We start from the raw sequence: 27,188 nt of genomic DNA on the forward strand, positions 1-27,188 counted from the left end.
AGGACTTGGGGTTTTCCCTGCCTTTGCGGGTCAGCTGGCGGGGATATTTGAACCAAACGCCAGGTCACACTAGGCAGTAAGGTATTTATTCCCAGTCACTTTGACCTTCTCCAGATGGCGCCAAACCCTTAACTAAGTCATCACGCTCGCTCCCGGACTTCCGCTAATGGCCCCACTTCCTGTCCAAGGACCCCATTCTGTCCGAAGTGAGATGGAACACACGCCGTGTTACGGGGATGGTTGTTTTTCTCAAGAGAACTTTCACAGGTGTATAAAAATAACATAATTTACGTGTATTTAGAGATTTTCCCCGTCACCTGAGGCTTGCATTTCCCTTTCAGGCGCCAAGACAGCGAGGTTTTTGATCAGGCGCGCGCCGCGGACAGCCTCTACCTCCAGGGGTCTTAGGCGGCCCAGGGCAGACCCGGGAGTCGCTGGAAGCGCAAGATGGCGACGGCGGCCGCAGCGTCGGCTTCGGAACCGGAGACCGATCCCAAGGCGGGGCCCGAGGCTGAGGGCGAGGAGGACGAGGCGAAGGCGGACAGGACGAGGAGGAAGGTGTTAACGCGCGCCGTGGCCACGGCGGCCTACAAGGCCATGGGGCCAGCGTGGGATGAGCAGCGGGAGGAAGGCGTGAGTGAGAGCGATGGAGACGAGGAGTTCGCCATGGCCTCCTCGGCGGAGAGCTCCCCCGGCGAGGACGAGTGGGAGTATGACGAAGAGGAGGAGAAGAACCAGCTGGAGATTGAGCGGCTGGAGGAGCAGGTGCGCCCGGGGGTGGGCGGTGGGGTCCCCCTCTCCCCCAGGTTCCCGGGCCTGACTCTCCTCCTCCCGGGTCCGGAGCGGTAATGAAGCCGCCGGCCGGGGCAGCAAACCCGCTATTCACCCGCAGCTCCCAGCGTTTGGGGCGCTTGCCTGGGGCTGTGCGGGCGGCATCCCATGGCAGCCTCACCACGACCCAGGGAGGCGGTAGTGTGTCCCCCGTTTTACCGAGGAAACGGAGGCTCTCGGTGGAGGGACTTCTCCGGCACGATGCTACACTTCCTGCAAGTGGGGGGTCACACCCCCCCTCCCAGCCACCCCGTGGAGCCACGCCCCGCAGCAGAAACACCGCTCCCCTCGCCAGGGAGGGGTTTCCCTCTAGGAACGAACGGTGATGCGGGACCATGGGGTAGGAAAGGCGGTATCGACCTTGAGGACGGTCGTAGGAATGGAAAGGTAGGGGTTTCGGCGTCCGGAGGCTGAGGCCCCGGCTGTGTGTGCTTGGCCGGGTTTTTATTTTTTTACTTATTTATTGATTTTTTACAGAGAAGGAGGGAGAGGGAAGGGAGAGGGCAGGGAGAGGGATAGAGAGTCAGAAACATCGATGAGAGAGAAACATCGATCAGCTGCCTCCTGCACCCCCCCCACTGGGTATGTGGCTGCAACCCAGGTACATGCCCTTGACCGGAATCGAACCTGGGACCCTTCAGTCTGCAGGCCGACGCTCTATCCACTGAGCTAAACCGGTCAGGGCTTGGCCGGGTTTCTTCGAGTCTTTGAGCCTCAGCTGCCTCGTCTGTAAATTGGGAGCAACACTTCCGTGTCGAGTAGTTGCGATGGCGGCAATGACAGCTGCCCAGCGCCTCGCAGTAACCGGATCTCTATCTAAACCAGTGGTTCTCAACCTGGGCTGCACATTAGAATCACCTGGGAATCTTGTTAAAATCCTGATTTCTGGGCCTCATCCTCCGGAAATTCTGTTTCTTTGTTACTAATGATGCGGGCCAGAAATCAGGATTTTTAAAAAAATATACATTTTATTGATTTTTTTACAGAGCGGAAGTAGAGGGATAGAGAGTTAGAAACATTGATCAGCTGCCTCCTGCACACCTCCCACTGGGGATGTGCCCGCAACCAAGGTACACGCCCTTGACCGGAATCGAACCTGGGACCCCTCAGGCGTCCCAGGCCGACGCTCTATCCACTGAGCCAAACCAGTTAGGGCAAGAAATCAGGATTTTAACAAGATTCCCAGGTGATTCTAATGTGCATCCAAGGTTGAGAACCACTGATGTAACCTGTTAACTCCGGTGCGGTCCGGGGTCCCAGCAGATGTAAGTTAGGATAATTTGCGTTAAGGTTAATAGAGGGAGGGACCACCGTGTTTGTGAAGGTGGGCAGGGAAATGGGGAGGGGAGGTTAGCATCCCAGGGCTGGTCACAGCAGGACCTGTGTCCGTCTTCAGGCCTGAAGAGGGGAGGGGGGACCGGTATTTTGAAAGGTGTGGATAGAGCACCCAAGAAGCCAAGGCCTTTGGTCAAGGGGTGCAGCCCTGGTTTCCAATCAGGGGGTCGGGGTGGGAGGAGGCATACCCTGGCCTCCCTCTCTTCCTCCTTCCAAGCATCTGCTGGTGCCTGCTGCTGGGCAAACCCTGCTGGAGGAGAGAATCAGAGACCCATCTGTGTGGTCCGGCGGGGGGGGGGGGGGGGGGGGGGTGCGTGCTGTGAACTTGAGCACATTCTTTCTCACGTGCAAGTTATTTCAGTCTCAGAGCCTATGGCGTCCCAGTTGGTAAAATGAGGGTTGTTGTAGTGTCACCCCCCCCCACACACACACCCACCCCGACCCCCTGATTGGAAACCAGGGCTGCACCCCTTGACCAACAGCCTTGGCTTCTTGGGTGCTCTATCCACACCTTTCAAAATACCGGTCCCCCCTCCCCTCTTCAGGGCTGTTGTGGACCTTAAGTGACAGTGTGTGTAAAACTGCTGGCAGAGTTTTACACATCGTAGGTGCCATGCAAGGCCTCCTTTCTCCTTTCCCGTGGGTAGCATGTGTCCTTTCACAGGCCTCTGTTATTTCTCCACCCTCAGCTCCAGGTCCAGTTTGTGCCGTTGGGGAGTTAGGAAATCGGTTAGATCAGTCTGTGCAGTGGCTAAGCCGCCTCCTTGTTAGAGCTTCCTTTGTTGTTCATGAAGTTCTGGGACGGGAGTAGACCAGCGTGTGCACTCACTTGTCAGTGCGGAGTGAGCTCTGTGAAAATGTCTTATACGTGCAGCTCAGCATGCATTTCATGTACAGACTTTCAGAGCACCTCCTATACATGCTATCGTCATTTGGGCTAGACATCAGAAATTTAGACCAAAAATCACCCTGGAGGCAGTTCCTCTACATCATGACTTTTATACCTTTGTCTTCTGAATTACACATGGTACCCGTGAGGGATGTTTGCACAGGCCTTCGTCACACTAACCGGTCAGGACTCTCCCACCCTCTCCATGCTCAGAAAACACATTCAAACCCAGGGAAGCTGTGAGTCGGTGGGGGACGGGAGAGCCTAGGATGTTCTTTAACGAGGAAAGCACATCTTTCACAAACTCAACTTTTTAAACTCTTGTTACTCGTGTGCCACACTTGACAGTCAGTTTGGAACCGTCAGTGTGTGGTGACAGCCACTCGAGCTCATCCTGGTGCAGGTGAGGACACTGAGGACCAGGGGAGACGAGGGCGTGTGTGTCCTGGCCTCGTCCAGCCCTGTCGAACCATCACATAATCATGGATGGGTTCAGCTTGTCAAGCTTTATAAATCACGTGTAAGAGAACCTTGCTGCAAGTCTTTTAAGGTTTTTGAAAGAATCAGGTCATATTCTTATCTGTTATTGATTCTTCTTTATCTTTTTTATGTGAATTGATACATACACAGTTCACATCTGTAAATTAGAAAGTCTGGTAATCAAATGAACACCCATCGCTCGTCTGCGGGTTAGGGCTGCATGGGTACTGCTGCATGTGTCTTGGGCGCCTCCCCTGTCCCACTCCTGTCTTGCCCCTTCGCCCGTGCCCCCTCCTAAAACCCAGTAACTACGTTCTTGAATCTTCTGTTTCCTTCTATTGGCAAACATACAGTTTTATCACTCAGGTATGCGTCCTTAAGCAGTGTGTTGTCCACTTTTGTTTGTTTTTGAGGTTTTAAAAAAGTACGTCATGTTATACATAATCTTCTGGGACTGCTTTCCACCCAGCAGTGGGTTTCTAAGGTTCATCCACGTTACTTGTCATTGCAGTTTATTCATTTTGACGACTGTTTGATCAGTTCTAGCATTTGGATAGCTATAGTCGCGCCCCCCCCCCCCCCACCCCAATTACAAACAGGCTACAACAAAACATTGTTTCTGTTGAGCTGTGCTACTGTTGAACACGTGTAAGAGTTTCTCTGCATTGGTGTTTTTCCAATTTATCTATTTTTTTTGCATCGGTGTTTTTCAAGCTGGGGTCATGGTCATGGGTCATGAATTCAGTTTGACTTTCCTGGTATTTATGTTTTACCACTGAGTGAGGTGTGGCAATCTCCCTTCCATTTATGCCCCTTTGCATCCCTGCTTTATAAATATCATTGTTTTGGGTTTCAGATAGTCTAGTCTTACTAGTAAAACATTTGCTATCACATACAATTTAGAAAACACATAAGGAGAAGGATAACTTATATAGGGTGTCCCAAAATTCACGCAAGAAGTAATTTTGGTAGAAAACACAGGTTTATAATTAAAAATTGTAAATTTTTTATTGATTCATAAAGTATACAGTATAGGGTTATGTATGGAATAGCACATCGGGTAAATGGCCTCCACGGCTTTGCTGGCACATACGCAAAGCCTTGGTCTTCATTGTCCCTGCTCCTGGGCCATAATTGGTACTTGGTAATGCTTATCAAATTGAAGGGATTGAAATAAAAGGGCAACAGATATTAGAATCTGATTCAATAAACCAAGTAAAATTAGGCTTTTATTTTTTGTTGTAGTTGTTAATGCTCACGCAAAATTAAAATCTTGCGTGAATTTTGGGACACCCTATACTTACCCACTTTTCTGCTCTTGTTCTTCTTGATGCCAAGATTTCTTTTATCATTTCCTTCCTCTTTGAAGAACTTCCTTTAGCTATTCTTTAAGAGTGTAAGTCAGATAGTAACACATTTTTATAGTTTCCTTTTGTCTCAGATGTATGATAGCTTTTTAAGCACTTATTTTAATTTATTGTTTAAATTTTTAGTTTGAAAAGTTTCAGGTATAGAAATAGACCTTTATGTGCTTATCACTCAGCTTCAGAAGATATCAATCTGTTGTCATTCTTATTTCTACCAATAGGGATCTTTTTATTTATTTAGTAGAAGAAAAGAGCTATTACCTGTGTGCCTGGCATATGCTAAAGCACGTTACTAAATTATGTTTAAAATCCTCACAGGAACCTTATGAGTCAGAAAACAGTGATTTCCCCATTTAAAGGTGAGGAAATGGAGGCTTAGGACAGTTAATAATGAGCCTAAGGCCACACTATTACTTATTTGTTTCATTAGAATGTTTCCTGTATTTCAGAGAGAACCAAGTGTGTGCTGACGGGAATTGTGACGGACTTGAGGGAACTTTATGCTTATTATAAAAAGCCTCTTGTATTGATCTTTTTTCTTCCTTTTCCTGAGGTTTCATTTCTGTTTCAGAGGCTCTCCCAGGTAGCACATTTATTTTGTTTGTGTGTGCATTGTCACCAATGGTAAAAAAAAAAGCTAAGTTATTTTGATGATGGCATTTTAAATTTCACCGGCTGTTTCTTTTCCTTTTAGCTGTCTATCAACATCTATGACTACAACTGCCACGTGGACCTGATCAGGCTGCTACGGCTGGAAGGGGAGCTCACCAAAGTGAGGGCGGCCCGCCAGAAGATGAGTGAGATCTTCCCTTTGACAGAAGGTAACTCCTCACCAGCCGGGCTGCTTTTATAGACACCGAATTTGCAAACCATGAAGTGCCCAACAGCTGTAGAATATTATGATTTTAGTGATTTGATCTTATCTGGAGCCATAAACTTCTGTGCTTGGTGCAGGCTTTAAGAATTGAGTTTTTGTGACCTGTGCCAGATTGTGTAAGATGATGAAACGCTTGCCTGCTGATGACTCGCACTACATTGCTGCTTTCAGACCGCCCTCTTGGGAGGGAGGTGGTAACGCAGGCTGTTGTCTTGTAGAGCTCTGGCTGGAGTGGCTGCACGATGAGATCAGCATGGCCCTGGACAGCCTGGACCGAGAGCACGTGTACGACCTCTTTGAGAAAGCCGTGAAGGATTACATATGTAAGTTCCCGCAGGCGTTTTCCAGGGCACCCAGCAGTGTCACCTCCATCAGTCTCTGCTGTCTAGATTGTGTTGTGAGATGCTGTTGCCCAGAAGACAGCATTCGTCTAGCAATTAGGAAGATTGAGTTCATCTATGATTGTCTATGGTTTTCAGTTGAAGATATTTGGTTTTAAGACATAGGCATATCTCACTGTATTGCACTTAGTTTTATCGTATCTCACAGATGCTATTTTTTCTTTTTTGTTACAATTTGAAAGTTTGTGGTAATCCTGTGTTGAACAAATGTATCAGCACCATTTTCACCAACAATCTCAGATGAGAGTTAGCATTTTTTAACAAAGTTTTAAAAAATTAAGGTATGTACATTTTTAAAGACCATTGCACACCTAATAGACTACGTTATAGTATAAACATAACTTTTATATGTACTGGGAAACAAAAAAATTTGTGAGATTGGCTTTATTTCGATATTTGCTTCATTGGGGGGTGGGGTGGGGGGTGTGTGGCTGGAACCGAACCTGTAATATCTGAGGTTCATTTAAGTGGATGAATATACTCACACCCAGCACTTACCTGGCAGGAAGAATTTACATGGTAGTTCCAGATGGCTAAAGGTCACCTTTTACACATTGAATAGATTTTTAGAAGTTTTGGACAGAATTTTTTTTTTTCATATTATAAACCTTAAAACTTCTTTTTGAAATAATTCTGTATTTATAGGAAATGGCAAAAGTAGCACAGAGAAGTCCTATGTACTTATTTCGTCCAGTTTTCCCAGTGTTTTATAACAATAGTATAGAATCAAAACCAGGAAGTTGACCTTGGTGCAGTGCGTGTGTGTCGTTCTGTAGATGTCATCCGTGTAGCTTCCGGTGGCCACCACTGCGCTCGCGGTACAGACCCTCCCCCACCACAGAGCTCCCTGGTCTCCTGGTGCTGGCCGGTCAGCAGTGCAAGTGAAGGTGGATGCCTGACTTCCCCTTAAGTCCCTTCAGTCTCCCCTGTTGATGGTTAATTCTCTAAACATTGTCTCTACATACATTGGGGAACACATCAGTGCTGTGGACAAAATGCATTAAAAAGCATTATAAGGTCCCCCCCTCCCCCGTTTTAAATTAAGCCCTTCTTCCCCATCTGATTTTCCTCAGTCTTCACTCTGGGCATTTCCCCTTGAGAGCAGTGTCAGCACTTAGTAGGTAGACTGCCCAGAGGGAGAGGATTTTTTTCTGTACCTTTACCAGCCAAGAAGAATATAAACTTTTTTACTTTTTATAATTCAAATAATGAAAATAATAGGTGTTTGGTGAATATAAAATTATACTGAATGTGCCTATAAAAGCTATCCCGTGTCTTTGCTCAGATGGTGCTGGCCCTGTGGCCTCTTAGAATCTCTGAGTTCCAAATGCATGATGTACCTTGTTTTCTGCTGGTCCTGTTACCCTCTTCTTAAGGTCTCAGAGTCATTAACAGCACCAGCCCTCTCTCTGCAAGGATCTTTTGTCCTTCCAGGCCGCCCGTGATGGTTCTCGGTCCCTTAGGGTTTGCAGTCCTCCCTGCCGTCAGGCCTCCGCTGTCACTTAGTGCTGATGACAGCGCCTGCCCTCCCACCAGCTGCTGCAGGGCTGCTGTGGGTCCGGGACCAAGTCGTCTTGAATGGGTCCCCCAGGGGATGTGTTATTTTCGGGAGCTTCAGTCTGCGCAAATTGCCACTTGTTTTGAATGTTCAGAAGCCACTTTGCCTGCTTTTTATTTTGTTGTCCTTTTTATTTATTTTTTTCTATTCTTTGTATTTTAGTATTTAACTGTTTTTTCATATTTGAAGATGCCAAGGATGGCCTTCCTGTGTTTCTCAGCATGTACTCACTCAGTAGTGGGGTGGTTGATGCCCCAGTAGTCGGAGATGGCTAGGCCCTTTGGCTCCTCAGAGGCCCCCGGACTGGGGAAGGGTTGAGGTCCGCACAGGAAGAGGAGGAGGGGGAGGGGAGGCCCCTATCTCCCAGTCTCCCCCTGAAAACCTCCCTTGGCTCCGCAGAGGTTTTGAAAACCCAGCTCCTCGGTCTTGGAGGAGCCTTGTGCGGAGGCTTCATGCCTGTTCTGAGCTTGGGATCTAGTGACACCTTCTTTTGTTTGTCTCTCAGAGTCACTGTGGGCTCGGTACCCTTGGGTTTTCTGAGTTAAAATGCCGTTTCTCATATTTACCCCTGTCTAGATTAAGTGTTGAGAGGGGGCATGATGTCATCTGTTGAAAATTACCTTCTCTGAGAGGAGGAACCGCTTCACAGACCATCTGTAAACTTGACCTCCCCTCACTCAGCCCTTCACCTCCAAGAGCTGGCTCATTTCCATTTTTTTTTTTTTTTTTTTTGCAGCCCATCTGGCAGCTTTTTATTGGTGCACGAACAAAGTGCCTAAAGCTTTGGCTAAGTTCTTGAAATAAACCTGCCTCAGGAAAACATGGTCATCCTCAAATTGGCTTCTGTATCTAGCATTTTTTTTTTAATTTATTTATTTTTTTAATATATTTTATTGCTTTTTTACAGAGAGGAAGGGAGAGAGATAGAGAGTTAGAAACATCGATGAGAGAGAAACATCGATCAGCTGCCTCCTACACATCTCCCACCAGGGATGTGCCCGCAACCAAGGTACATGCCCTTGACCGGAATCGAACCTGGGACCTTTCAGTTCGCAGGCCGACGCTCTATCCACTGAGCCAAACCGGTTTCGGCTGTATCTAGCATTTTTATTTTACAAAGTTAGTGTATAGGCTTCTGAAATTATTTTTAGGTCTTTGAAAAGTACAGGCAAACTGTGTACAGTAAGAATTGATGCATTCATGAAGATCTTTCATTGGTCTGGTCTTAAAGTTGTGGAGTGAGTAGATAAAAATTTAAAAAGAGTGAAAGGAACAAAGCAACCAAGCCTTTTTTTTGTCGTCATTGTTTAAAGTCATTAAAAACAGAGATTTTTTAAAATACAGATTTCTATTAACAGTATTGGTGCTTTTAATGTTTTTCATTTTGAAAAATTCTAGGCTTTGAAATCTTTCTGAAGATTGACTCAGATTCTTAAGTATTTTCATTGAAATCTACCACTGAGTTTCTTCAGTTTTAATAAATAAGCTTTATGATCATGGTCTTTTTACATATTACCTCTTGGCATATACTGTTTATTCAGCAACATCTCAACGAATATACCTGCTAGGAACATTGTTTAGGTATACTTTCTTTTTAGCCTGCAGCATTAGTGTAGGTGAATTGGGATGCATACTGATGATGCTCTTACCTTTTTGCATGAATGAGTACTTTTTTGGTGGGCACATTTCTTTTGTTAGCCTCATTTTTGATATTTGGGTGTCTCATGTTGTGAACTAACAGACCTCTCCTCATTTTTAGGTCCAAACATTTGGCTAGAGTATGGCCAGTACTCAGTCGGTGGGATTGGTCAGAAAGGTGGCCTGGAGAAAGTCCGCTCTGTGTTTGAAAGGGCTCTCTCGTCTGTCGGTTTACATATGACCAAAGGACTGGCCATCTGGGAGGCTTACCGGGAGTTCGAAAATGCGATTGTGGAAGCTGCCCGGGTGAGTTCCCCACCTCCGTGACCAGTGCTTGCCTTTGAATAGTCGGGCTGTCTCTGTAAGTGCTCTTGGAAGGACGTAGTTCATAAAATGGTCTTCGCCAGTTCCTTAGTGTATGGGCAGGTAAATATATGAAATAAAAAGTTTTTTAGACTAGCAAGAATGATTTCTTACACATGACCCTACAATTTGTTCTTGATACTTAAAAATACTACTGCTTTAGTTACTGGTTCCAGAATAAAATACAAAAATAACCATGTCACTACCCCTTCCTCACCCCCTCCCCCCAAAAATGTCCAGTAGTAACTGAGAGATTTGACCCAATCAGAATGGCGATTTTTAGACGACAACTTACAGAATTTTACTGTCCCTCTCCACTCTGTTTGTGTGGGTGCACAGTTATTGAGACACAGTGAAGCCCTCTAATGTTTGATTGTTATTGTTAAAGTAACCCAGTTCATTCTTGAATTACGTCCCTGTTGAAAAATTGGCAGTGCTGCCTTTATCTTTACCAAGCATTACCTCATGTGTAAGAGGTCATAATTTTTTTTTTTTTTTTAGTTTGAACTAAAAGTGTGTTGAAATTTTTTTATGAAATAATTTTGAGGTAGGAAGGACCAAAGTTTGTCATTTACTACAAATTTACTTCTTTAGCCCATGGCTGGCTTCCTTTCCCCTTTTGACTGGGAACAAACCTTTGATTCACAGCTGGAGAAAGTGCACAGTCTCTTCCGGCGACAGTTGGCAATCCCACTCTACGGTAAGACAAGAGCCAGCCCTTCGTGGTTTTTAAAATGCTTTGGGGTATGTCATGTGATTCGGCCTTTCCCAGCATCCCATGAGGCAAATGTGGCTGGTGTCCTTACTCTCACTGGACAGTGTGACTGTGGACGAGTCCCTTGGTAAAAATGTATCTTGAGTTAATGCTCAAGTTAGTTATGAGGGTCAGAGGCAGGAAGTACCAGTTGTGTGGACATTGTTGGAGAGGCAGAGAGGGGGCTCTCTGTCTCTGAAAGGAATAGAGAAACGGACTCCCTGTGTTTTCTGGGGAAGCTGGATTGAATCAGAGTTCCATTCGGAGCATTTTCTCTTGAGGAGTACCCTCTTCCACGACCTGGGGAGTTTACGTGGGCCTGGACCATTCCTTGGTGGGGTGATCTGGTTCAGGAGCACCATGGGTCGCAAGTATTCATACCTGAATTTCCTGGGGTTTGGTAAGGATTCTCCTTTTTTGGGGAATATATATTGGAAAGCCACGCCTTTGAGGTTCTGGAGCTGGAGCATGAGCAGCACTGGGAGGATTTTTCCGAGCATGGGAAGAGTTTGGCGCTGCCATCTTGTTTGTTCCCTAGACCTGGTGTACTGTGCACCCTCAGAACCTCTGGATAACTTCACTTGAGCCCAGAAGTTATTTCTCATTTTACTTCACAGCTTACTTGGATTTCATTTAACAAAGTATAGCCTGTCTCTCCAGTTGAATTTTTGGGTGACATGCAGAAAAGGCTAGAATGGAACTGGCTTGTAGATTTCATCTCATCCCAGTTTGAGGCAGCATAGCCTAGTGAGTAGCGCTCAAACCCTTGCTCTGCCGTTTCCTGTGGAAAGTGCAAAATGGGGATCACAGTAGAACCCACCTCATAGAGTTGTGAGGATCAGACGAGTTAATGACTGTGATGACTTAGAACCTAGGAAGTGCCAGGTAAGTGTTGTTAAAGCTTTGCTATTAGTTTCATGAATTCTGATTGATTAATTGGTAGGACTGCCTGGGATAGTATTTTGAGACAGAGTCTAAGGCCAAGTGTGAGCTCAGCAGGAGAGCTCAGGATTTGGTCAGTAAGAGCTGCTATAGCCACAGATGTGGGAGGGGTTAGTGGCATTCGACTCTCATGGTTTAATCTATGTTTGGATTCTTAAGATCCAATTACAAGACCCAAGGGGCTGAATCCATTTTTCAATAGATATGGAGGCAACATTTGCAGAGTATGAAGAGTGGTCGGAAGACCCAATACCAGAGTCGGTAATTCAGAGCTATCACAAAGCGCTACAGCAGTTGGAGAAATACAAACCTTACGAGGAAGCACTGGTAAGTGTTGGCTGCTTTTACAGTAAACTTCTCTCTGTCAGCTTTTCCCTGATCGGTAGTTGCAAGTAAAACAGTTTCTTTAAAACTTGTTTTATTGTGAAATATATAGAGTGTATAAATGTGTATTACAGTTTACATACTAATAATAAAGTGAACATCCATGTACCTACCACCCAGGTTAAGAAATAGAACATTGCCAGTACCTTAGAAGTCTCCTATGTGCCCCTCTCCGATTGCCTCCTCTTCCCTCTCCCGAGAGGTAATCACTTTCCTGACTTTTGTGATACTCATTCCCTTGCTTTTCTTTATAGTTTTACAACCTGTGAACGTATCCTCAATTAATATATTGTTTAAAGTTTATTAACTTGTATATAGTGGAATCATGCTGTATATTTTTTTATTCAACCTGATTTGGGGTTTTACTCATTGATAAGTATAGTTACAGCCCATTTGTTTTGCTACAAAGTTGTCTGTATATAAACGATCTATCCATGTTCTTAGCTGGGTTATTTCCAGTGTTCTGCTAGGAGCCTCAGCGTTGCTTGGACATTGAACGTATCTCTTGGACACAGGGAAGAGAGTCTCTCTAAGTGTGTACCTAGGAATGGAACTGTTCTCCAGGTTGTCAGTTTACACACCTCCAGCAGCACCTGGGATTCCTCCTTGCTTTTGTCACCTTGAATATTGACATACTTATATTTAGCCAATCTGTTGAGTCTGAAACTGGTGTTCTCATGTGCATTTCCCTGATTACTAATGGGGTTGAGCATCTTTTCACATCGATTGGCCATTCAGATTTTCTTTTTTTGGTGAAATGCCTCTGTGGTGAAAAGTGTCTTTGACACATTTTCCTTTTGGTTTATCTTTTTTTTCTTTTTTCTAATTGATTTGTGGGGGTCCTGAAACTTAAATGTTCCTTTCGATTGTAGGTATTGCAGAATCCTCCCCAGTCTTAATTTTAATGTACATGGGTTTATCTTCTCTTCCTTATTGTTTGTGCTTTTGCTAGGCTTAAGAAATCTCTCTATACTCCAAAATCATTAATGTACTTAGCTCTATTTTTTTCTGAAAGTTTATAATCTAATACTTTATGTTTAGGTATCCATTTGGAGTTGATTTTTGTGTATAGTATGAAGCAGGGTCCAGTTTCATTTTTCCATATGGAGAACCAGTTGTTTCCGCACTCATTCTCTTAATTCACTCTCCCCTCACGCATGTGCAGCCCCACATCTGTCCCAGATGAGCTGTCCATTTACGTGTGGATCTATTTCTGGCCTCTTTGTGCCATCCCACTGGTTTACATTATATCTTTTTTTAAAAAAATATATTTCTTTATTGATTTAAGAGAGGAAGAAAGGAAGAGAGAGAGAGAGAGAGAGAGAGAGAGAGAGAGAGAGAGAGAGAGAGAGAGAAACATCAATGATGAAAGAGAATCATTGATTGGTTGCCTCCTGCATGGCCCCTACTGGGGATCAAGCCCGCAACCCAGGCATGTGCCCTTGGTCAGAATCGAACCCAGGACCCCTCAGTACATAGGCCAACGCTCTATTCGCTGAGCCAGACTGGCCAGGGCACATTATATCTTTTTAAAGATTTTATTTTCTAGTTACTCCTGATATATAAAATGTAATTTGTTTTTAATTTTGTATCTAACTTGCTAGATTCTTACTAATATTAATAATTTATGCCCTGGCAGGTAGCTCAGTTGGTTAGGGCATCATCCTGATACACCAAGGTTGTGGGTTTGATAACTCTGGTTAGGGCACATACAAGAATCAACCAGTGAATGCATAAATAAGTGGAACAACAAATCCATGTTTTTCTCCCTCCCTCCCTTCCTCGCTCTCTAAAAATTAGTAAATAAAATTAAAAATAAGTGATGGATTCTTTTGGATTTTCTGTGTTGACAGTAGTGTTTTTTTATATAATACTATTTGTAAGTGGCATTTTTTCCCCCTTTTTCTTGGTCTTAGAATACTTTTAACTTCATTTACCGTTCCTCAGACTTAGTCTCTTGTGATCTTGTATTTCTTGCCTTTTTGTTTGATCTACAGGCATCATTGTTAATTTTGCATCATACAGTCTAGTTTGTTTACATTTACTGCATGCATGGCCCGCTTTCTGTCCTCTTCCTTCCTGCGTCCTAGATTTTCCGTCTGGAATCACTTTTCTGTTGCCTGACGTCTATCCTTTAAGCTCCCACACTGGACATTTGCTCATAACAGATTTTCCAGATTTTCTTGTTTTTTGTTTGAAAAAGTTTAACTTTGTTGCTCTCCTTGAAAGTTCATTTCTCAGGATATAGAATTCTAGACTGACAGTTGTGTTCTCTCAGCAATTAAAGATATCTTTCTGTCTTTGGCTTCTGTTGTTGAGACGTCAGCTGTCTGTTTAACTCTTGCTTCTTTGAAGGTAACCCTTATTTTTTCCTCTGGTTGGTTTTAATATCTCTCTGATTTGTGTGATGTCCTACAATTTCATTACCGTAGGTCCACGTGTGAATATCTTTGTATTTATCCTGCTTGTGGATTCTTGGGCTTCTTGGCTTTGATTTTGGTATCTCTCGTGGCCTAAAGAATACAGATACTGAGAGCCAGGCCACCTCCAGTTTGAATTTTAGCTCTGCCGCTTAGTAGCTCTGATTTTGGGCTTGTACTTAGCCTCCTTGTGTTTCATTTGCCTTGTATAATATGGGGATAGTAATGATACCTGCCTCATAGGATTGTTGTGAAGATCAAAGTCTTAATATATCTTAGGGCAGCAAACGCTTAACCTTCACTTAACCACCTTCACTTAGACCTTGTCCTTAGTATTTCTTTACGAGTTTGTTGGTGATTTTCAGGATGCTTTTCATATTTAGTCCAGCAGTTTTAGTAGTTTTCAATGGCACAGTGTGTCTGGGTCACTAGTTTGTCATTTTTACTAGGAACTGCAGCTCCAAGACAGCTTCTTTCTATGTTTAGAACATGTGGGCTCTCTCGCTGGTCTGCATGTGCTCCCTCTCTCTCTTTTACATGTAAATGATTTTATGTAATTTATTTCACAAAGCCTCATTAATGACAGCCTCAGCCAGTTCAGTTTTGTTTCGACTATCAGCAGAGTGTGGCTGAAAAGAAAAGTTGAATAAGAGGGTTTTGTTCAAAAAGATTTTGACTGTACGTCTTTGGATCAATAAACATTCAGCATACCTCTTCCACCTTCTGCATGTACCTGTACTTGGCAGGAGCTGGTATTTGGAATGAGAAACCTGAACTAGCACAAGGCACCGGATTACTCTAGTGTGGTTGCTTTCTCTCCTCCACTCAGTAGGCCATGGAAATAACTTCTGTTTTGGAAGGATGGCTTGCATTGGTCATTGGCGAGGGTGCTTCTCCTTCATTCAGTTCCTGATTTAAATTCCCAGTAGTCCAGGGATGGATTTAGAAAAGGGTTTGAGGAGCTTTTGTAGCTAATGCAGTGACGGGGCACTTTTGTGGGCCCTGATGTGCAGAGGTTCTGAGCGGGGATTGGTGGTTCTTGGAGTAGCCAGTCTCAGCAGAGTTGAATATGAAGATGTATTGTGCTTCCTGACAGTATCGAGCAGCTCATTTCGACTTCTTTGCCGTTCTCCTTTGTCCAGTTGGAAGCAGAGGCTCCCAGGCTGGCCGAATATCAAGCATACATCGATTTTGAGATGAAAATCGGCGATCCTGCTCGCATTCAGTTGATCTTTGAGCGTGCCCTGGTTGAGAACTGCCTGGTTCCAGACTTATGGATCCGTTACAGTCAGTACCTAGTAAGATAACTATTCTGATTTCATTTTACTTTTACCAATTTGGGATCTATCTAAAGAAAACCATAAGAGTGCTCGGAGTTAGTTGTATGCTGCTCATCTCTGTTCTCCTAATTTGTCCTTCATCCTCCTTCCGTTTGTCAGGTCACTTAGGAAGTGTTTTAGTCTTACTATTGAAAACTTTATAACAGATTAAATTAAAAAAAATTTTTAACCTTTTATTATGGAAAAATGTAATCACATAAATGTAGACAGAGTAGTAAAATGCCACCTTATGTACCCATTACCAGATTCAACAATGACCTAATGGCATTAATGTAGTTTCATCTATAACCTTACTACTTTCCCCATTCCATGTTGTTTTATATTAAATCCAGAAATCACATTTCCTTGGTAAATATTTCAGTATGTACATATAACAGATTTGAATCAGGATCCAAACTTGATCTATACATTATGATTGGACATTTAATCTGTAGGTTGCCCACTCCACCTCTCTTCTCTCTCACTCCTTTTGTGATGTCTTTGTTGAAGAAATCAGTCACAAGAGACATTCCTAAGGAAATTTCGTCTGTCAGTTGGTGGTTCTGGAAATGTCTCGTGGATGGTGAACTTTAAACCATAAACTTTTATCTCCTAACCCTAGAATTCTTTGTCATAGGACCGGCAGCTGAAAGTAAAGGACTTGGTTTTATCTGTACATCATCGTGCTGTTAGAAACTGCCCCTGGACAGTTGGCCTGTGGAGCCGGTACCTCTTGGCCATGGAAAGACACGGAGTTGACCATCACGTGATTTCTGGTGTGAATGTTTCTCTTCCAAACTTCTTGTACCAAGTCAGAGCTAGAGTTCTGAGGCCGTCACTGAGTCAGCATTTCCCAGGGTGTTCTTGGGAGAGTGGGTAGTAGTGACAAAAAGGGCTTTAAGTGGGAGGTAAACTGGTTGTATTTTTGACTTCTTAGAGCTTTTTAACATGCTAATGTTTATTGTGATCTTCCAGGAGTCTTTTCTCCAAACTTACTTGACCTGGAACTCTTACTGCCTTTTCTAGAACACAGCGTGTGCCTTGCTGTAGTAGCTCTCCTCTTGAACATTTCTTTCTAGCTCATTGCATCTTATTGTGATGTTGAATCATATAGTATTTTATAGTCAGTAAAGGTTTTTATAACAATCTTGATAACTGTATATTTGTTTCTTTTTTCATTGGCCACAAACCCTGTCTTTTTCTTCACCTCCAGTGACCTTCGAGAAAGCTTTGAGTGCTGGCTTCATTCAGGCCACTGACTATGTGGAGATTTGGCAAGCATACCTTGATTACCTGAGGAGAAGGGTTGATTTCAAACAAGGTATTTAAGTTCCTGTGCTTTATATCAGAACTGCTTTTTCTTAACGTATCTTTTGGTGAGATGTTCTAGTTGCCCAAATACATTGTGATTGGGCAAATGTTATAGACCAGCCATTGGTACCCCCCCCCCCCCCCCAATAAAAAAAGCTTTAGCGGTTTAAGTCTTGAACAAGTCATGCTGTGGATTGTAAAGGAAGGGAGTAATGGTCCTTAGGTTTTATGCTGGCTTCTGCTAGCTTCTGTCTCATTTTGTATTTTTCTCTTCCCTCCCCCCTGTATGTCCGAAATAGTTCTCTAAGTAAGACTGCTGTGTTTCTATTAAATCTTTAAACCTCTGCAGGACTCCCTTTTCTTTCTCCTTTCCCCTCAAAAAGACTAGCAGCCAGAATCCCGTCTAACTTGGTCTTGCATGTGACCTTCAGCCATTCTGCTGGCTGGGGGGACCCCACACGGCACCCTGTGCTCACTGTTGTCACTGTACTGCCCGTGCTGTGCTCTGCTCCAGTCTCTTTCCCACTGTGTGGTGAGGGCAGGGGCTGGCAATTTCACTTTTGTGTCCCCAGCATGGTGCCAGGTGCATAAACAGGCCCGTGGGCGTTTCAGTGTGCGATAAAAAGAAGATGTGGTATGTGGTTTCATTAAGCAGATCTCTTGCTTCCAGACTCCAGTAAAGAGCTGGAAGAGTTGCGGTCCGCCTTCACTCGTGCTTTGGAGTTTCTGAAACAGGAGGTGGAAGAACGTAAGTGTGGCTCTGACCCCCTGCTTGTCCAGTTGTATTTCTTGCTCTGGGTTGAGGTGCCTTTTCAGGCAAAGGCTCTTGGTCTTTAAATTACTTTCTGATTTTGATTAATTCTATTTTTAAAGGTTTCAATGAGAGTGGGGATCCAAGCTGCATGATCATGCAGAACTGGGCCAGGATCGAGGTAAATGGTTTTTGTCAAATCTGTCGGTTTCATCTGCCTTTGAAGGGCCTTTGTCTACTGGTGTGGCTGAATTTGAGTCAGAATCCCAGCTGATGGTCTAGGCCAGTGGTTGGCAAACTCTGGCTCATGAGCCACATGCGGCTCTTTCGCCCCTTGAGTGTGGCTCTTCCACAAAATACCGACTTCTGTGCATGGGCCACGAAGTTTCAATCCCACTGTACGTGCGCACCCGCACATGGTATTTTGTGGAAGAGCCACACTCAAGGGGCCAAAGAGCCGCATGTGGCTCATGAGCCGCAGTTTGCCGACCACTGGTCGAGGCTCTGTAGAGACCTGTGCTGTTTACCGAGCTTGGTGCACATTTGTTTATATCTTAGTGAAAATATTAGCTCCCAGGAAGAAGATGTGCAGCAAAGTCTGAATGCCAGGCATTCACTCATGTACTTCTTCTCTCCCTTGTCCAGTGTCTGATTCATGAGAGCGTATCAGGTGGGCACTGTTTGCCCAGGCACTTGTCTGGGTGCTGGGGAAGTGAGGTAGACAGTTTCCTGCACTGGCAAGATTGAATCTAGTGTGGGAGGCAGGCGATTTGACGAACAGTCACGGGGCATCATGAGTTGAGTGTTGTTATTGGACCAAGGACCCCAGGGGAGTAGGACATGGAACCTGCCCTGATCGCCAGCCCAGAGAACTGTAAAATCCCAGTGTTTCATTCTCTGGGAGTCAGGCCAGAGAAACACCTACCGGGCAGTGTGTGGGTGGGTGTTCGTGTCACCATCTTCAAGATGAGGCACCTGAGGTTCAGAGAGATGAAGCAACTTGCCCAAGTCAGTAAGTGGGGGAGCTGGCATTTGCTTTCTGGATTAAACTTTCTTTCTTGACACTGCCTCTCAGATTAACCCCTTATAGTTACTAAGTTTGATAAAAATAAAAAGCGACTAGTCGGTACTGTGGTGCCCACGGGCTCCCACTCTTTGTTCTCAACAAGAGGCCTAGGCAGACACCTCGAGGCTTGTCACTGCAGAAAGGCTGACGTGGTTGGCCTGGGCCTGTTACCATGGAGGGCGGCCTAGGGAATGTCAGGGATTTATGTCAGTGATCATTAGGGGATGGCTCTTTAGGCAGGTCTGTCTGAAGTCTGTTTTGGAAGGGGTGCTGGTGTCATCAGGTTCAGGTGCTTTCCTAACTGGGCCTTGTCATGCTCTTAGGCTCGACTGTGTAATAACATGCAGAAAGCTCGGGAGCTCTGGGACAGCATCATGACCAAAGGAAACGCCAAGTATGCCAACATGTGGCTTGAGTATTACAACCTGGAAAGGTAACGAACTGGGTGGGGTGACGGTGCGTTGTCAGGAGTAACTTGTCTTTAGTCCCGGCTGACCTCGGCTGGCTTGGGCTTGCTGCTTGCAATGGGCCACTGCCTGCCTTCATCGCTCTTCCTTTAACGGGCCGGGCTAGAGGACCTAGCACATAGTATTGTGTCTGGGCTGTTAAAGCTATGTGTTTCTTTTAAATTTTGGTGTTTTTCTTTTTTTGGTTGGTTTGTTTTGATTTTTGGACATGAATATTTTATTTGACTTTTTGGGGAGCTATTTATTTTTATTATATCTGTTTTGTATAAAAAGTATAAAATACTAGGAAGCACAGAAGGAAAAAACCCAAATTATTTACAATTATGGACCCAGTAGTAACCACTATTAGTTAATTGTTTGGGTATATTCTTCAAGACTTTTCTGTCTAAAAAATGAAAATGCAATTGTAGTGCACCTGTTACAAACCTCTAAAATGACTTTACAGAAATAAGGTATGCCCAGTAATATTGATAACATGGGGAGGACATAAAGAATATGACCAGCTTTGTTCTTCAGTAGATCTTGAACACAGAAGTGAAAGTTTCCTATAATCCCACCCCCAGAGATGACACTATTAAAGCTTGTTGAATTTTCCTTCAGGTCAGAGGTTCTCAAACTTTGGTTCTAGAACCTGTTGACACTCTAAAAGTTTGAGGAGCCTCCCTCCCGCAAGCTTTTGCTTATGTGAGTTATCTTGGACTCTGATATTTACCACATTAGAAAGTGAAAATGGTGTTCCATGAAAAAGCTAGATTAGATTGCACCCAGACACCAGCAGTGTTTTCTTTGCTACAACATTGTACTTGGGGCACAGAGGAGAACTTTATGTGGAGGGTGCTGGAGCCGGAGCTGCTGGTCCTGTGGCTCTAACCTGTGAGAAGCTGCCCCTCCCTCCTCGTGTGCCTTCTGCTTCTGTCCTGGTGGCAGCCTGTTTGCTGTCTGCCCTAGGGCACACGGCGACACCCAGCACTGCAGGAAGGCTCTGCACCGGGCCGTCCAGTGCACCAGTGACTACCCAGAGCACGTCTGTGAAGTGCTGCTCACCATGGAGAGGACAGAAGGTAGGACCCTCGGCTCTGCTTCCGGCTTGGAGTCTGTAAGGACAGACTGTGCACGGCTACCCCGTGAGTGGCGTGACTGTCACAGGGCGCTCCCCATGAGATCGAATCCTCTGAGATCTCCAGATCCAAGGAGGGCCCTGCATTGTATAGTTCTAGCATGGGTTTTCAGAATTCTTTGTAGGACCCTGTGCATCCTAGCGTCTTTAGCAGCATCCCTGGCCTCTCTGCCCACTACTTGCCAGCACACCTCCCTGCCCCCAGTTGTGACAATAAAAAATGACTCCAGTTGATGATCCCTGGGGTCAGGATCACTCTAGTTGAGACCCTCTGCTCCAGCATGTCATGCACGCCACAGGAGCAGAGGCAAATGAGTAATGTGTGCATCACCTGCGAAATTCAGAGCCTCAGTATTGTGTCCAAGTAGGAAAATAGAGAATGTATCCCTGGGCAGTGGTCTGGATTTTGGGTGGGAATCCCTCAGAACTTGAAATGAAACATCCAAACAACAACAAATGACAAAACATTTCAACATTTATCATTTGAGATGCTCAACTGTCATAATATGTCTTATACCTTTTACATTGGAATGTTTTCATAATCTTTGCCGTAATAGGTCATATTCTGGTTTTCAAGTCTCCTGAAAATGAAGGGATGTTTTAATCACATCTTGGAAGGACTATTGGAATTCGAAAACTTTCAGTGAAATCACCTGAAAATGGGGAGCTGACTCTCTGAGGGGAGAGCTCTCCTGAGGGCGGGGAAATTAAGAAAAGCTTCCCAAACCCCAAAATGGAAAGTTTGCTTCTTTTTCTATCAAGGTACTTTAGAAGATTGGGATATAGCTGTCCAGAAAACCGAAACTCGATTAGCCCGTGTTAATGAGCAGAGAATTAAGGTAATGATGCTGTTTATATGAAGTCTTGGGATCCTCTGATCGCTGTTTTGACCATGTTTGCGATATTTTTTATCAAAACCTTTGAGGTCTTCCTAAAACGTGTCTTTTGCTTAGAAAGTATTTATTATGACATAGTTGAGTCAATATTTAAACCAGTCTTTTGTTATTTTTTAGAACAGCTTTAAACTTTAGCCCCAGCAGTAAATACTATTTTATGTAGTAGGGGAATTTTGGCCCTAAAATTTACTAGAATAGAGGAAAAAACAGGAAGAGCCTCTTAGCCTAGTGGTTGGAATATGAACACCCCCAAGTTAATTAGGGCCCCAGTTTCTTAGATTCTTTTCTTTCTCTTGGTGAATAATTACCGGGGCTATTGTGAGAAATACTGTGGATTTGAGAGAGGAATCCTGAAAGGCTGGAAAAGCCCTGGCAGGGAAGGTTGTGAGCACATTTTCCATGATCTCGTCCTGTCACTGGGTATGAATCCCACTCCCTCGCCCCTTTCGTCCGTTCTCATTACAAGGCGGGGGAATGTGTCACTGCTGCGTCCAGTGATGCATCATATGCCCCTTTTCCAGGCTGCGGAGAAGGAAGCCACCCTCGCCCAGCAGGAAGAGGAGAAGGCTGAGCACCGGAAGAGGGCCCGGGCTGAGAAGAAAGCGCTGAAAAAGAAAGCAGCCAGAGGCGCAGACAAGCGCAAAGCCGATGAGGATGCTGAGAAAGAGTGGGGCGGCGACGAAGAAGGTAAAGCTTTTCAGAAATTTTGCTTTGGAACAACTCAACCTTCCAGAGAAGTTGCAAAAAAACCCAAAAAACAGTACAAAGAACTTTTTTTCTTGAACCATTTGCGAACAGGTGCTGGCAAGACACCCCATCACCCTTCCTGTCTCTGCCTACCTCTGTGCCAGGTACTGCCCTGCAAGGGACCTGCGCTCTACTGCCTCCACTGCCCTCTGTGGTGCCGTCCTCACCCCACGGGCTCCTGTACCCCAAGCTGTCCCTGTCCCATGTGTTGACATCCCCTTCTTCCTGCCCAGGGTGCAGTATCCCGTACCATTGCCTAGCCCAGTGGTCGGCAAACTGCGGCCCCTTGAGTGTGGCTCTTCCACAAAATACCACGTGCGGGCGCGCACGTACAGTGCAATTGAAACTTCGTGGCCACACTCAAGGGGCCAAAGAGCCGCATGTGGCTTGTGAGCCGCAGTTTCCCGACCACTGGCCTAGCCCACTGCACAGACACCTGCCTTCTTGCCCCCACCTATGGTTTTGAGTCAGTAGAGTTTCAGCTGGTGTTTCTGTCAGCCATGCCACTTCAGGAATGGGCAGGTGTCGGTCAGATTTACTTCAGCAAAGTCAGTCAAGGTAAAGAATTGTCTCCAGACATTAAGGAACTCTGTTCATTTTCCTGGTACAAAGCTGTCAGCCAGAGGGAAATGGGAATGGAGCCATCATTCAGTTGACCTTTCTTGCACACCTTTTTGGGGCCTTCAGAAATGACCACAGTAGCTCATTGCCCCTCAGCTCCTGGTTTAGCAGATAAGGCAAACGTGCCAGGTGACTGCGGTGGTGTGGTCAGGACTGTGGCAGGTTAGATGTGAATTATGGTGGAAGTCAAAGGAGGCATGAGTGGGTCAGCTCCTGCAAGAAAGAGTTCATGAGTGATGTGTGCACCTTGCATCGGGGAGGAGTGAGTGACTGTTGAGTGGGAAAGAAGGGAAGCCAGACAGAGCTGGTGTCAGCACGAGGCACAAAACAGCCTGGCACTTGCTCTGAGCAGCAAATGACTGGGTGTGTGCCCCGATGCATGCTGGGGGCCAGGTGCATGGGTGGTGAGCTGCAGCAGCAGGCAGGCCAGCTGGCCGGACCCCACTCAGGGATGCTCTTGAATACAGTGTGCAGGGTTAGACTTCATCAGGAAGCAGTGGGAACTTGGTGGAAGGGTCTGGAAGTGGGGGTCCAATGCCAAATGGGTTTCAGTGTTGCGCCTCTGGAGAAAGTGGGGAGATGGGTTGGAGTAGAATGTTGTCTAACTCTCTTGAAGGACACAAGACAATAGTAAACCCTTGGTAGAGCTTTCCAGTGTGGCCATGTGAAGCGCACACTTCAGAGTCACCTAAGTGCCTTATCCTTGCTGACCTGAGCCTGAAGGGAGAGGGGCCTTGGATTGGCCAGCTGCACCTGACCTTTCCTATAACTGAGTAGACAGTGAGGACTTACTGTTTCTACTTGAGTTAGCCCCTCACCCGCATGTCATCAGAGCCCAGAGCGTGGTGGGACAAGCCTCTGGGCCAAGATGGACCTGGCAGGTGTGGTGCTTGCAGGTCAGCGGGGAGGAGTGAGTGTTGGTCACGTGCCGCTGCTGCGGACTGGCTGTCTGCAGTGGGAAGAGCGCGTACATGGACCGGCTCAGTGAAGGAGGAAAGTTAATTGTTGCTGCTTTTCTCCCGACAACCTGTAGAGCAGCCTTCCAAGCGCAGAAAGCTTGAGAACAGCGTTCCTGCAGCTGCAGAAGCAGCACCAGACCTGGAAGAGGAAATGGGGCTCTTTGGGAAAAGCGCATCTGCAGACGTCACCCCCCACTCAAAGCAGAAGGAGAGGGCCGCCGCCGCCCTGAAGAGGGACATGCCCAAGGTGCCCCACGACAGCAGCAAGGACAGCGTCACCGTCTTTGTCAGCAACCTGCCCTACAGCATGGAGGAGCCGGACGTGAAGCTGCGGCCGCTCTTTGAGGCCTGTGGGGAAGTGGCCGAGGTCCGTCCCATCTTCAGCAACCGGGGCGATTTCCGAGGCTACTGCTACGTGGAGTTCAAGGAGGAGAAGTCGGCCCTGCAGGCGCTGGAGTTGGACCGGAAGAATGTAGGCGGGAGGCCAATGTTTGTTTCCCCTTGTGTGGATAAGAGCAAAAATCCTGAATTTAAGGTATGTTTGTGGGAAAAAGAGTGGCTTTCATGCAGGGTTGCTATAGACTGACTAAATATTGTTTTTTGGTGCAGCAACTAATATTGCAAACATACATGAATAAGTATACTGTTCTGAGCTGGTTAATTAAGGTCTGATTCATGGCTCAGTCACTTGGAGCTTGCATTAGCTGATACATGATCATAAAATGAGGAATTGTAATAATGGCGATGGTCCAGTGAGTGCATAGGAGTGACAAGGGACTGTGCTAAATGTTTTATGTATTACCTTAGGGCAGCGGTTCTCAACCTGTGGGTCGTGACCCCTTTGGGGGTCGAATGACACTTTCACAGGGGTCGCCTAAGACCATCGGAAAACACATTAAATATATAATTACATATTGTTTTTGTAATTACTATGCTTTATGTTCAATTTGTAACAATGAAAATACATCCTGCATGTCAGGTATTTACATTACGATTCATAACAGTAGCAACATTACAGTTATGAAGTAGCAACGAAAATAATTTTATGGTTGGGGGTCACCACAACATGAGGAGCTGTATTAAAAGGGTCGCAGCATTAGGAAGGTTGAGAGCCACTGCCTTAGGGGATCCCCACCCAAACTCTGAGAATAGCTACTTTCATTGCTGCCATTCTATAGAGGGAAGTGGTAAGTGACATGCCCAGTTAGCCATTCCCAGCACCCAGCCTCAGCTCTGGCCTGCCCGGCTGGGCCTGCCAGAGAGTGGCCAGTGTGCTGGGCTGGGCTTCTAATTGTTGGTTTTCCCCCTCCTTCCTTCCTAGGTGTTCAGGTACAGCACCGCCCTGGAGAAGCACAAGCTGTTTATCTCAGGCCTACCCTTTTCCTGCACTAAAGAGGAACTCGAAGAGATCTGTAAGGCTCATGGCACCGTGAAGGACATCAGGCTGGTTACCAACCGGGCTGGCAAACCAAAGGTCAGTGTCGGAGTGGACGGTCAGCACACCGCCCTCCAGGCTTGGATGAAGCCAGTTCTGCGTCTGTGCAGAGATCACTGGGGTCTAGAGTGGGTTCCTAGTTTGTCTGCTGAGAAACAAATGACACATGAAGGATAGGTACATTAGGCTCTGCTTGCATTTGGAGTCTGTATCTAGTTGTACTAAAAATGTAAGGCATTAAAAAACACTCGCATGAATTCGCAGAGGAGCACATGAATTCCAGACTGTGGGGCCTGCAGTCTCCTTTCTGCCTGGACTTGGCCTCCAGCCATTTCCTCAGCTCCCTCCACCCCCTTAATCCTCTTTGCACCACATTTTTAGTAGTGGACCCATGTTGTTTAAACATGAGTTTGTATTACCTTTCTTCTCTGCCCCCTCCGCCCCCATCCAGGTTAATCAGGAGTTAAAAAGAAGTAAGGAGGGCACACAGACATTAGGCACACCTGGGCTGCTCCCTGGTCCAGGCCACCTCAGCCGATAGCTGGGTTTACACTGGCCTGTCGGTCTTTTTCTTTCTTTTGCTGGAGCAACCACAAGAGGTACTGACCTTACAAAGGTTACTGAAGTTACAGTCAGTTACAGAAGTGGAAAGTTGGGCAGGGAATAAACCTGTAGACGAAGGATGGCACTGGTGGGGTCGGTCACCTATGATGGGGTACCTGTCCTGATCTGACCCCCCAGCACCTGACCTGGCTGTGGCCTCTTTCAGGGCCTGGCCTACGTGGAATACGAAAATGAATCCCAGGCATCGCAGGCTGTCATGAAGATGGATGGCATGACGATCAAAGAGAATGTCATCAAAGTGGCCATCAGCAACCCCCCTCAGAGGAAAGTTCCAGAGAAGCCAGAGGCAAGGAAAGGACCAGGTGGCTCCAACGTACCCCGGCAGATATATGGAGCGTAAGTGTTTGCATGTTAGCCAGTGCAGGCTTTGTCCCGTCATACCCGGCTGGATTGGTTTCCTGTTAGGACAGACAGACAGGGCCTGCTGTCCACTGTCGTCCTGGAGCAGGGTGTCCAGAGCATGTCCCTGCAGCACAACCCTTCCTGGTGTTGGCCAATTACACTTGTGATTTATTTAAAGTCCTCTTTGCCAGTTGAATCCATGTGTTTAAACATAGCCTGACAACCAGATGCTGGCCAGGGTCAGCTACAGATCAACCAGGGGCCACCAGTTATTACTTGGAAAGGGTACATTCAGTGTCTGCTCTTCCAGGCGGGGGAAGGGAAGGACCCAGCTCTCTCTGCTGCCTCGCGCCCTGCACCGCCCCAGCACCACCGGAGCTCAGGCCGAGAATGGCCCTGCCCTGAAGCCAGCGGTCACCACCTCAGAGGCCACTGAGGCTCCCAAGATGTCCAATGCTGATTTTGCCAAGCTGCTTCTGAGAAAGTGAACGGGACTCAGAGAAGGGAGATGCCTTACTTCATGCTGGCCAGGAGGACACCGCCTCCCAGCTGTACCCGGGTACGGAAGGGCCCAAGGCAGCGCGGTTTCCCCTGGTGTCGACAGAAAGGGAACGGGTGTCCGAGCAGAGAGGCTTCACATGTTCCCTCACATTGAGGGTGACAGCAGGAAAACAGTCACTCCATGGCTGGGCACCAGGTATAGTTTCTAAGCTATTTTTTGTCTTTAAGAGAAATGGGAGTGAAACTTGGACACACCCTTTTGAGACACACCTGTCCAACTGTTTCAGCCAACTCAGGCCCCTTCTTATAAGACACTTCTCTTACACTCTGTATAGTCCATATGCCCGTCACTCTTTTAATTTTTAAAAGACAAAACGGCAAATGCTAGTAATTCACCAGAATGGCCTATTTTAGTAAAGGGGTGGGGATAGGGCCAATCACCTAAAAAATATTTGATGGGTTTTTGTTTTAGGGGGCTGTGCGTTTTTATATTATGTATTTGTAAGTGACATGTCAACCATTGTTTTATGTTTCCTCAAAGCAAAATATCTGACATTTGTTTTCTATAGGAATTCTGTGTGCCACCTGCTGTGGACCATTTTCTTTGCCTAGTGAATAGTGGACTGTGTTGTTCTTTGTCTAAATATTGAGTTTCAGCCCTTGGGTTTTGTTTAAATACCATGTCAAGTGCGGACTTAAATTTTCCTCATTTAGCTTTGTTTATTAAACTGAAGTTCTCTTAAGAACCTCTCGCAGAATGGTACTCCGCTGTGCATTCAAATATGGGCGTGTT

General features: G+C 45.9%; 1 protein-coding gene and 1 long non-coding RNA gene across 5 annotated transcripts; one reads left to right on the plus strand and one right to left on the minus strand.

Moving 5' to 3' along the window:
* Positions 1 to 258: 258 nt before the first annotated feature.
* Positions 259 to 27,158, plus strand: SART3 (spliceosome associated factor 3, U4/U6 recycling protein). 4 transcript variants are annotated; one of them, XM_059676046.1, is made up of 20 exons: positions 259 to 765; positions 5,597 to 5,723; positions 5,998 to 6,102; positions 9,498 to 9,682; positions 10,334 to 10,439; positions 11,638 to 11,762; positions 15,382 to 15,537; positions 16,196 to 16,334; positions 16,772 to 16,879; positions 17,540 to 17,617; positions 17,743 to 17,801; positions 19,010 to 19,119; positions 20,102 to 20,214; positions 21,033 to 21,109; positions 21,688 to 21,853; positions 21,965 to 22,017; positions 23,573 to 24,028; positions 24,815 to 24,967; positions 25,698 to 25,888; positions 26,205 to 27,158. In XM_059676046.1, the coding sequence occupies exons 1-20, from the start codon at positions 448 to 450 to the stop codon at positions 26,380 to 26,382; spliced, it is 3,003 nt and encodes a 1,000-aa protein (XP_059532029.1). In that variant the 5' UTR covers positions 259 to 447; the 3' UTR covers positions 26,383 to 27,158. The 4 variants fall into 4 exon arrangements, with proteins under 4 accessions (XP_059532029.1, XP_059532031.1, XP_059532030.1 ...); XM_059676048.1 differs by having other exon boundaries at positions 313 to 765; positions 10,388 to 10,439; XM_059676047.1 differs by lacking the exon at positions 21,965 to 22,017 and having other exon boundaries at positions 314 to 765; positions 23,568 to 24,028.
* Positions 21,853 to 25,619, minus strand: LOC132221731 (uncharacterized). Its single transcript, XR_009450061.1, has 3 exons — positions 25,432 to 25,619; positions 23,327 to 25,076; positions 21,853 to 23,096 (listed from the first exon to the last, which is right to left on the minus strand). It is a non-coding gene; the product is annotated as an uncharacterized LOC132221731 (long non-coding RNA).
* Positions 27,159 to 27,188: the final 30 nt, after the last annotated feature.

Source organism: Myotis daubentonii, chromosome 19 (assembly GCF_963259705.1).
Source record: "Myotis daubentonii chromosome 19, mMyoDau2.1, whole genome shotgun sequence".
Lineage (NCBI taxonomy): Eukaryota > Metazoa > Chordata > Mammalia > Chiroptera > Vespertilionidae > Myotis > Myotis daubentonii.